Raw genomic sequence first — 12,082 nt, 5'->3', positions numbered from 1 at the left:
AATTTCACAGAAATAAGGGGATAATACAAACAGTTCACACTAAATTTATATGATTAAAGAGGGAAGTTATTAGTAGACTACTGTTAAGTCAAGTACTTTTACCACATTGTGTTACTTTAGGACAGGGTGTCGTTGCATATAACTCAACCTGAGGTAAAATATCCTGACTTAACAGTAGCCCATGTTGATAACTAAATGAAGCTGCATTGCGGTTCTTATTTCACAGAGAAATCAATATATATTGCCTACTGTTATCACTGTTACTGCACATTAGAGCACCAGAAAGGAGAGCTAATGCAGAAACAGAAACAATGATAAAAACTATAAAATAAGGGTGAGCTCCCTCATTGCTGGGCTGAAATTTTCTTTTACAGCTCAATTTCAGCATGCAATTTAATTTAATAACAAGCCAATTACTACTGATAAATGGGCACTAAGGGCAGGAGATCAGGGCTGAGACGGGGCAGAGAGCAGATCGGGGCAGGCAGGAGAAGGGCTGAGATGGGACAGAGAGCAGATCGGGGCAGGCAGGAGATGGGGCAGAGAGCAGATTGGGGCAGAGAAGCAGGGCGGCAGAAGATAGGGCAGTCGGAAAGGACCTCAGCAATTGGTCCTCAGCAGTCGCTTCTTTTTGGATCGGCCAGCCCAGTCGGTGTTCCCTGATAAGTTTTATGAAACGCGTCCCTCCCTACTTTGCATACCATTTCCCCTCATTTGCATGCACGGATCAGAATCGGATCGGAGGAGAGTTTAGTGTATCGGGTCGGGGTTGCAAAGGGGAACATGATCGGTTTGCTTTGTGAATCTAGCCCTAAGAGTTATCAGTGATAATTGGCATCAATTAAAATTTATGTGCATATTTTTAGGTGTGGATCCAAAAAGGGGGCATGGCCAAGGGAGGGGCATGGGCAGATCAGGGGAACTTCTGAAATGTACAAGCAGTTTTCTAGAATAAAGGAGATCCGTGAATAATTTAGGAGTGAGAATTTGCACCAGATTTTACTTGATATAAATTCTCACACCTAAAATTGGGCACAGATTATGGTGCCAGACAATGTTCAATACATTATTCTTGTGACCCTGGGCAAGTCACTCAATCCTCCATTGCCCCAGGCAGGGCCAGATTTTCCTATAGGCTAACTAGGCTTCAGCCTAAGGCCTCAAGATCAAGAGGGGCCTACATTCAAATTGTTAGCAAAATTAAAATTACACTATTCTAAAAACAGTGAACACTAAAACACTGAACCGAAAATAAGGAGAAATTCTACGCATATGACTAATAAACAAACATAAAAATATATTGGTTAAGATCAACGCGTTCGGCTCAATGGATCTGTTCGTTTGTATATACTAGATTGCACCAAAGTATAGTTCATACGTTCACTGATTGCTATGGCAAATATTGACGTGTCTTATGCTACTAAGCTCTGGTTTGTTCTTGCATAAATAAAGTGCAGATTGGTGTAGATTGGAACAGACAAACGAACAGACCTATTGATATCCCGACGTTCAGTTATATTCGTGTTATTTCGATAATATGAAACACGTGTTAATGTTATTAGAAAAGATTCTTATTTTAGGATTGCGTACACGATCCTTTGATTCTCGCCTTTTGAGTTGAGTAGGTTCAATACTTTAGTGAAGTGTTTATAGACTATTGAAAAATTTTTTTGTGCCAATATCTTCATTTTGCGGAATTCTAAGTAAGTTCTTAACATATGTTTTAATGTGCATATTTTAAAATGTATATTACGTGCTTTATTTTATATTTTCATGATTATGTCATAAATAATATAATCCTAGAGTGCGCATGCGCTGTTGAAATATCGTGAGTCCTGGTGGCGTGAGGTGTGCTTCTGTGTCACTCCTCACAGCGCCTGCGCCAGCGACTCATCAAAATTCAGCCGGGGGTGAAAATGGGAGGTGAAAGGGCCTCATAAGTGGAATAGCCTAGGGCCTCTTTTCATCTAAATTCAGCCCTGGCCCCAGGTATTTTAGATAGATTATGAGCCCACCATGGCAGATAGGGAAAATGCTTGAGTACCTGATTGTAGCCGCCTAGATAACCTTGATAGGCATATATAAATACCTAAATAAATAAAAATAAAAACTTTTTAAAAAATAATAACGCTTAGCATGACATTTTATTAGTGCTGATTTTTCAGCACCATATATAGAATCTAGCCTTTAATGTGAGGGAATAAAGTTAATTTGTCTTAATTTTTTTAAGAGTGATTGTCACTAGTACAGAAGAAAGAAAACTATTTAAACAGTAAGGCCCTGATTTTATAAAAGTCCATCTAAAGTTAGGCACCAATAACTTAATCAGTCAGTAGGCTTAATTGGTGCTGATATTGACACACAACACCTCACAATCTGCTTTAATTGGGCTTAATTAAAAGTTAGGTACCTAAATCGAAGAAAAATGATTCTATAAAAAAGTAGGTGTCTAGTCCAAAGTGCCTACTAAAAGTGGGCGTGGTTGGGGGGGGTAGATCATGGTTAGGTGTCTCTTTGTTAATTAGGTGTCGCAAGGCTCCAATATCAATGCCTGACTTTAGGTGAAGAAAACCCTGGCATAAATATGGTACGAATGGGAGGGAGTCTGTTTTAGAATGGGTACCGATATCAGTGCCTAACTGTAGTCAGACTTTATAGAATCGAGGCCTAAGAGTTCATCAATTCATAAGGGACCTGGGGTGGGGGGGGGGGTTCCCAGTTTAGTTTGAGCAGCACAAAGGAAATGTTCTGCTGTTTGGAGTCCACTTGAAGGCCGGATACGCTCAGCTCACACAATGTTCCCATCATCCTGTGCTTCCTTCTACAAGCTCTGATTAAAAGCACTTCCTGCACAGATGTAGCCTGGTGTCAGTGCTGTGCACTACCATTCAAAGGCATGTGGGTTCATTCCCAGCTTTGGTTTTACACCCCCTGGGCTGGGGAGGCTGCAGAAACAGCATTATAGTCATTGTGATTGATAGGTTTGTGGTCTGATTCAGTACACATGACTACTCGAAAGGGTTCAGAGAAGAGCGACTAAAATGGTTAAGGGGCTGGAGGAGTTGCCGTACAGCGAGAGATTAGAGAAACTGGGCCTCTTCTCCCTTGAAAAGAGAAGACTGAGAGGGGACATGATCGAAACATTCAAGATACTGAAGGGAATAGACTTAGTAGATAAAGACAGGTTGTTCACCCTCTCCAAGGTAGGGAGAATGAGAAGGCACTCTCTAAAGTTAAAAGGGGATAGATTCCGTACAAACGTAAGGAAGTTCTTCACCCAGAGAGTAGTGGAAAACTGGAACACTCTTCCAGATGCTGTTATAGGGGAAAGCACCCTACAGGGATTCAAGACAAAGTTAGACAAGTTCCTGCTGAAACGGAAGGTAACCAGATAAGGCTGGTCTAAGGGCACTGGTCTTTGACCTAGGGGCTGCCGTGGGAGCGGACTGCTGGGCACGATGTACCACTGGTCTGACCCAGCAGTGGCAATTCTTATGTTCTTATGTTCACATTGCAAAAGGGGGCTTGATACTTGACCACTCAGCATAGGGTCATTTGCTGCAATGAGTGGCCTAAAGTAAGAGAGGCCTGCCCCAACTTCCCTGGTAGTTGCAAATGAAGGTGCTAGCCCCCTCCCCCCCCCCCAAAAAAAGGAGAAACTGCTAGGTCAAAATAGGAAAAAAATTTAAAAAAAAGATTACGACATTCACATCACATAGATTAAAGTGTAAACAGTAATCTTGATTTATTGAAGAAAAAAAATTCTTACATGTATTCCTCTATTACACAGGCTTAAAATATTTTTTCTTTAAAAACACCTCTTATGGGCACCATATTTAAATTTCAAGGCATTTGTAATGAATTTGTCTTTTTTATTTAAAGATGTATACAAGATGTTATTTGTTAACTAATACTGTAAGGGGCCATAAAAGGGGTCAGATGTATCAAAATCTTTTCCATGGATTCTAGTTTAAGATTTCTTTCTTTCTTAAAATGTTTTCTTTTCAAGTCATATATATTAAAAGAAACAAAAGCAAATAAAAGTCCCACAAAAAAAGGAATTCTCTGCAAGAAGAAGTACTTTTATTGCAGTACAGCTTAGTGGTCTGAAAAAGTATAGGGGGAAGACAGGTTGGGATTTTAGCATAATTACAACACGTTTGTACGAATGAATTTTTTTTTTTTTTTAAAAGACAACAGTTAAAAAAAAAAAAATCAACAACAAGATGATCCCTTAATGAAAGTCTATCGTAACAGAATCACATGACCTAGACACAATCACATATCAGCATAAGAACTATTTACATTTGGCATTTTGCTTTCCATATGGCTGTATGTGCAAATACCTTGGTCTTCCCATTGACATTTGCTAAAACTTTACCTTGCTGCAGTGGTGCAGGCCATGTGGCTCAATTTCAATGCACTTAGGCACACAAAGTACCAAAGAAACCTATGGTACTTTGTGGGTCTGTGCTTTGAAACTGAGCCCCCAAGGTAAAAAGTGTATGACCACTGATTGCTATTGATCCATGATATAAGACTCCCCTCCCCCATGTGTGTGGCCTAGTTATAGCATAGCTTTACCCACTAGGATGGCAGCTACCACATAGCCAGAGCTTACACCAGCTCACCATGTGAATGCACTGCCAGTTCATACTGAAGCTGAACTTTTCAATGCAGCTACTGAACGAGACAGTGTTGTGCTTTTCTTCCATCTCTTTGGTTATGGTATTTAGGTCAACACACACCTCTGACTTACTCTGCCAAATCTTTTGAGATTATGGTGCAGCTGCTTAGGACTATTATGGCTAAAATATTTCTTCTGAAAATGTAAGCCAGAATGAATTGTGCAGTTCCATCCATGAAAAGATTATCAATGTGATTTACAGCTTGGGCAAACCCTGCAGTCCCATATAGTGCTACAGTGCTCTAGCACAGTATAGAAGAGGAAATAAAAGGCTCAGTGGTGCATCCCAATTTTGTCTTCTTCTGAAGGAAGGTTTATGTACCTTAGATTAGGAAATGACATCATATACAGGCTTTATTTTCACAGTAGATGTGATGTCATACCCTTCAAGTGAAGCATCCCTGTTTAGATGCACGGCAGTACGTATATGCATCCTAGAAATACCCCAAAAAGAGATAATTCTGGAAATGTATGCATAGTTTAATTTGCATTTATTCCTGAAAGAGTAATGGAATAAGACATGCTGAGGGTAGTATTCATGGCTACTGTGAGAGGAAGAAGTTGCCTCTGCTTATCCTAAAAATTGTGGGTAAAACTATTAACACATAAAAGCCATCCAGGGATTTTTTTTTCTCAAAACTAAAATGTTAGGACTGTTTTGGAAGTGTCCTTTTAATATATTTCAAGGCAGATCTGACTAATGGACATGCTGTGTCTTCAAGAAAAATTTAAACTGAATAGCATCATGTTCCATTTTGGTGATTTCAATTCAGCTGTGTTGATCGCCCTGAACATCTGCCATTTTCAAGATCAGTCTGAAATTTGTCAGAGTTCTTAATTTCTGACTGCAGTGCCAAACAAACAAAAGGGGTTCCTCCCATTCCAGAAACCTCAGTTTTGAGACAAGTGGAGAAAGCCCTATATTAATACTTATACAATAAATACAATTATTTAGGAGAATAAATAAACCCTGTTTATTGTACAATAATTTTATGATGCCTTCTCCATTTGCATTAAAACCTGCAATGTATTGCAGAGCTCTTTGTAATGGTCTTAGCAGGACTGAAAGAACATCCAGTAATCTCGCATCTGGGCCCTGAAGAGTCACAGATGACTTAGCACAGCTGGGATGAACCGAGTTTTCTAAAATGGAGTCTTCGAGAGAGATGCCTAGTCATCGTGACAAAAATGAAATGTACAGCTCCTTTCATTCAGACCAAAATCTAAATGGAACTATCTGCCATGGAATATATGTGACTTTTTAGGAGGGTCAAGTATTCCTTTAAATTAGCACCACAGACATCCTACAGGAGTATATTATGTCATTACAATGTGTTATAAATTGACAATTTCTCCCCCCTCCCTCCCCCAAACATCACACTTTATAGTTTTCTGCATGGGCCAACCAAGCTGAAACATGGAAATTTTTTAGACAGATAGACATGAGAACATGTCCTACAAGATAGACCTCAGAAATAAATTGGAGTTGGTGCTGAATATCACCAAGTCAAAGACTGAATGGAAAATATGACAAGTGGGAGATATGTCCATAGCAGGGAATCACCAGTGTAATAATAGAGTTATTACAAGACATATATAGCACCACAGATAGAAAAAAAAATAGCACCTATTTTTGTGTGACTTCCATACCAGAGACAATCTCCCACCAGAAAGCAATAATATAGGTATACAAAAATAGAGGAAAGAGTTAAGATTGTTAATTTAATTCTCTATGTTAAGGTAAGCAGATAGATGTATAAAAGATTTAGCAGAAAACATGGTTTCCATTTATTTAGTGCTACTTTTTTTCAGGCTGGTTTACAGAAAAAATGGAAAGCAATTAGCATAAAGAGTGGCATAAAAAAGAAACAAGTGCTTTTTTAAAAAGTAATTGGATTTCAGGTTTGTGCTATGAGAAATGCACTTACAAACCCAAAAGAGTTGGATATTCGATAAGGCACCTCAATTGTTTTTCCTTTTGTTCTGTTTACAGAGCAAGTCACATGCATGTTTTGAAGCCAGGAAAACATAACATTTTAAAATAATATATAATACAAATATTTACTTACAAACATATAAAAATATAAGCACCTTTAATACAACAGGCCAAGATATGCACTGATATCTAATTTGTTTTGACTTTAAGAAACTGAAGGCACGGAAATGTTTAGAAATATCCTGTTATCTTCTGAATTAAGTTCAAAGTAGAACAATTTTGTTTCAATTTCTTAAGATTTCCATTAAAAAAAGTATTGATGTGGTTTCATGGTAGACAGTCTTGGGCACGCTGATTTATTATGATATCCTTGTTTTTTTCTTTGGCATTTGCATAGATGTGAAATACCATAGATCTGTCGGCTGTTGTGAAATAGAGCAATAGGTGAGGCACTTGATCTCTAGGTGGCCGATTGTCACATGTGGTGCATTTCTAGGTCATGTGATTCTGGGCTGGGTTCTTCCCCCTTACCCCATTTCTTTTCTCTTTTTATCCTTTCAGTCGCCCATTTGAACTTGGGGGTGAAACCCAGCGCTGTCCAGTTCCAGGACGTGCATGTGACAGAGTGGCACAATGAGGTTACGAGGTTGCTCATTTGGAGACTCGTGTTCTGATTGGTTAATTTTATTATATTATCATCATCATTATTATTATTTATTATTATTTTGGAGGCTTTTTCTTCTATCCCAGGAAGCAGACTGGTCCCACCTCAAAGCCAAATTTCTGTGCTGGATCTCCAAAGTCATTGAACATAATATCCACTACTGGTGCCTGTTCCACCTTAGGAGTGTTGATTTCCAGGATGGTCTTTTGATAGCCTTTCTTTGTCTGGTAATAAGGAGAGACAGACAGAGTTATCTCATTTCTTTTGCTTTTGTTAGTTTGTTGTTTTTTCTTGCAATGCATGGTATTTCATTTTAGCAAACATTGTGGGACTCTTCTATTAAACTGCGCTAGCAGTTTCTAGCACGGGGAGCCACGTTGAATGGTCCGCGCTGCTCCCGGCGCTCATAGAGTTCCTATGAGTGTTGGGAGCAGCGCAAGCCATTCAGCGTGGCTCTCCACGCTAGAAACTGCTAGCGCAGTTTCGTAGAAGAGCGGGTATGTCCTAGATTCTATATACGACACCCAAAATTGGGTGCTGATATTTGGGCACCGATTCAAAATGTTTGCCCAACTAAATTGGCTAATGAGTGGGTATTAATTAACACTAATTGACACCAATATGAATTTGCGTGCACCTCTTGCTACACACAATTCTATAACAATTTGCCCCAAAATCCCATAGCATGTCACCCAAGAGGGGGTGTGGCCAAGGGAGGTGCACGGAGAGGCCAAAGACATTCCTAAAATTTGTGCACAATGTTACAGAATACTGGCAATGTGTACGCAAATTGGGTGCCAGGAATTTACACCTGATTTCAGCACATGTAAGTCCTAGTGCCCAAATTTGGGCACCAAAATCATCACTCAGTGCTATATCGGAGGCTTATCTTTGGTTGCCCGTTATAGAATGGCATTTACTGCCGATTGTTTCAGTACTGAGTTTTGATCGCCATTTACTGAATCTAGCCCTATATCATCAAATGCAGCCAAATAACAAAAGTACTGTTATACCATCACAAATGTTAGATGTAATTTACTTGGATGTAATTTACTTGGATTTCAGCAAAGCCTTTGATACAGTTCCTCATAGGAGGCTGTTGAACAAACTTGAAGGGCTGAAGTTAGGACCCAAAGTGGTGAACTGGGTCAGAAACTGGCTGTCGGACAGACGCCAGAGGGTGGTGGTTAATGGAAGTCGCTCGAAGGAAGGAAAGGTGACTAGTGGAGTCTCTCAGGGTTCGGTGCTGGGGCCAATCCTGTTCAATATGTATGAGTGACATTGCTGAAGGGTTAGAAGGAAAAGTGTGCCTTTTTGCAGATGATACCAAGATTTGTAACAGAGTAGACACCGAAGAGGGAGTGGAAAATATGAAAAAGGATCTGCAAAAGTTAGAGGAATGGTCTAATGCCTGGCAACTAAAATTCAATGCAGAGTAATGCATTTGGGGATTAATAATAGGAAGGAACCGTATATGCTGGGAGGAGAGAAGCTGATATGCACGGACGGGGAGAGGGACCTTGGGGTGATAGTGTCCGAAGATCTAAAAGTGAAAAAACAGTGTGACAAGGCAGTGGCTGCTGCCAGAAGGATGCTGGGCTATATAAAGAGAGGCGTAATCAGTAGAAGGAAGAAGATATTGATGCCCCTGTACAGGTCATTGGTAAGGCTCCACTTGGAGTATTGTGTTCAGTTTTGGAGACCGTATCTAGCGAAAGACGTAAGAAGACTTGAGGCGGTCCAGAGGAGGGCGCCGAAAATGATAGGAGGCTTGCGCCAGAAGACGTATGAGGAGAGACTGGAAGCCCTGAATATGTATACCCTAGAGGAAAGGAGAGACAGGGGAGATATGATTCAGACGTTCAAATACTTGAAGGGTATTAACGTAGAACAAAATCTTTTCCAGAGAAAGGAAAATGGTAAAACAAGAGGACATAATTTGAGGTTGAGGGGTGGTAGATTCAGGAGCAATGTTAGGAAATTCTACTTTACGGAGAGGGTAGTGGATGCCTGGAATGCGCTCCCGAGAGAGGTGGTGGAGAGTAAAACTGTGACTGAGTTCAAAGAAGCGTGGGATGAACACAGAAGATTTAGAATCAGAAAATAATATTAAATATTGAACTAGGCCAGTTACTGGGCAGACTTGCACTGTCTGTGTCTGTGTATGGCCGTAGGTGGAGGATGGGCAGGGGAGGGCTTCAATGGCTGGGAGGGTGTAAATGGGCTGGAGTAAGTCTTAACAGAGATTTTGGCAGTTGGAACCCAAGCACAGTACCGGGTAAAGCTTTGGATTCTTGCCCAGAAATAGCTAAGAAGAAAAATAAAATTAAAAAAAAAAAAAAAAAATTTAAATTGAATCAGGTTGGGCAGACTGGATGGACCATTCGGGTCTTTATCTGCCGTCATCTACTATGTTACTATGTTACTATGAGAAAGCCTCACATATATTGTAAACTCTTCTCTGTAACTTTCTATAAACCAGTCATAGGTTATAGTGCCAAACAGTAAAAAATGAGTGGCAAACAGAATCTGAGAAGTTTTATAACTACAAATGGAAGCCCTATGCAACATGCCCCCTTGTGGTCCCAGCACATCCACTGCATCGCAGCCACAACAGAGGAGACAATGGATGGGGCAGTTTTTGTGCCCTCATTTCCCTGGCATCCTGTGTAGCCACACTAGCCTCACAGCCCTCAGGACAGCCCTGCTGGAAACCCTCCAAGAGCATAGCTATAGTTTTAAGATTGGAGAGACTGGCTTGTGACGCACAATCAAATGTTCTAGAGCAATGGTTTTCAACCCAGTCCTCAGGGACCACTTGGCCAGATGGGTGATCTGGAAATCCTTGATGAATACGCATGACATAGATTTGCAAATCTCTCTTTTGCATGCTCACTGTGGATATCCTGAAAACACAGCTGGCCAGGTGATCCCCAAGGACAGGGTTGAAAACCATTTCTCAGTCAATTCCCATAGCAACCAATCAGGATGATTTTTATTCAGTGTAATCATTGTGGTGGTTTAGTTACAAGGCACACCTCTAGAGGCTTAAGGCTTGCCCCATCTGTCTTCAGTTTTCTAGTATTAAGGAGGAGCTCTATAAACGTAAGCAGGAATTGGATGTTATTAAAGCATCTTCCATCACTCCACAGAATCATACCAATTTACCATCACTGCCTCAAAGAATAAAACAACCCAGGAATAAATGGATCTCATAAGGCTCAGGTAGACTGTGACTTGTGACACAGAAACATCCACCACCACAATTGTTGCCCCTACAGAATTCTTTTGCTCCATTATTGCTTTGCAAAGCTCAAGAAAAAAGAACTGAGGTGGAACTAGAACCAGTGAAGACTTTGACACGGTTCCTCTTAGGAGGATCTTGAACAAACTTGACAAACTGAAGTTAGGACCGAAAGTGGTGAATTGGATTAGAAACTGATTGACGGACAGGCATCAGAGGTTGGTAGTTAATGGAATTCACTCAGAGGAAAGGTGAGTAACGGAGAACCTCAAGGATCAGTGCTGGGGTCGATTCTATTCAATATGTTTGTGAGTGATATTGTTGAAGGGTTAGAAGAAAAGGTATGCTATTTTCAGATGATACCAAGACTGGTAACAGAGTGGACGCCCCAGAGGGAGTGGAAAACATGAAAAAGAATCTGCAAAACTTGAAAGAATGGTCTAATATCTGGCAACTAAAATTTGATACAAAGTGCAGAGTGATGTATTTGGGATGTAGTAACCCGAGGGAGATGTATGTGCTGTGAGGCATGAGGCTAATAAGCGCGGAGGAGAGGGACTTTGGAGAGATAGTGTCTGAGCATCTGAAAGCAACAAAACAGGATGAAAAGGCAATGGCTATAGCCAGAAGGATGCTAGGCTGTATAGAGAGAGGCACAACCAGTAGAAGAAAGGAGGTGTTGATGCCCCTATACAGATCATTGATAAGGACCTACTTGGAGTATTGTTTCAGTTTTGGAGGCTGTATCAGGCTAAGAAATCTTATATGAAGATATAAGAAGTCTTATAAAAAGATTCAAGAAGTCTTGAAGCGATCCAGAGGAAGGTGACAAAAATGGTAGGGGGCCTGCAGCAAAAGATGTATAAGGGGAGCCTGGAAGACCTGAACATTTGTACTCTAGAGGAGAGAAGGAACAGAGGATGAAATGATTTTTCCAGTTTTTTCCAGTTTATTTATAATTTGAAATAATATAATAATATAATTTGTATCTGGTCGGTTTACAATAATAAAAAGTAAAAGATTATTTAAAATGTTAAAATTATATTTAAAAAAAAAAGTATTTGAAAGAATCAAATTGTTTTCAGAAAAGGGAAATTGGTAAAACTAGAAGGCATAAATTGAGGTTATAGGGTGGTAGACTTAGGAGTAACATTAGGAAATTCTTTTTCACAGAGAGAGTGGTGGATGCCTGGAATGACCTACCGAGGGAGGTGGTAGAGAGGAATACGGTGACAGAATTTAAAAAAGCATGGGGTAAACACAGAGGACCTCTAACTAGAATATGAATGATATCAATTGAAGAACTAAGGCTGGTACCAGGCAGGCTTGAATGATCTGTGTCCTCTATATGGCAATTTGGTTTAGGATGGGCTTGGGAGGGCTTCGATGGGAGCCTCGGTAATTTGGAACATGAGGACAGTGCTGGGCAGACTTTCACAGGCTGAATCCTGCAAACGATGAGGTGGTTTGGATAGGCTGGAGTGAGCTTTCCAGTAGTTGGACCCTAAGGACAGTACTGAGCAAACCTCTCCAGTCTATGACCCAGAAATA

At 40.3% G+C, this 12,082-nt stretch overlaps 1 protein-coding gene across 3 annotated transcripts in view; it reads right to left on the bottom strand.

Moving 5' to 3' along the window:
* Nucleotides 1-4,061: 4,061 nt before the first annotated feature.
* Nucleotides 4,062-12,082, bottom strand: part of COL5A1 (collagen type V alpha 1 chain) — a 430,660-nt gene continuing 422,639 nt past the window's right edge. For 2 of the 3 annotated variants that reach the window (XM_033962081.1, XM_033962083.1), the window contains one exon: nt 4,062-7,511. In XM_033962081.1, the coding sequence (XP_033817972.1) occupies nt 7,365-7,511 (147 nt within the window). In that variant the 3' untranslated portion in view covers nt 4,062-7,364. The remainder of the gene's footprint in view (nt 7,512-12,082) is intronic. The other variant, XM_033962082.1, reaches the window with a different exon arrangement.

The sequence above is a fragment of the Geotrypetes seraphini genome, chromosome 10 (genome assembly GCF_902459505.1).
Source record: "Geotrypetes seraphini chromosome 10, aGeoSer1.1, whole genome shotgun sequence".
In the NCBI taxonomy this organism is placed as follows: domain Eukaryota; kingdom Metazoa; phylum Chordata; class Amphibia; order Gymnophiona; family Dermophiidae; genus Geotrypetes; species Geotrypetes seraphini.
The sequence above is the reverse complement of the archived record's forward strand: the minus strand, read 5'-3'. Positions and strand labels throughout refer to the sequence as shown.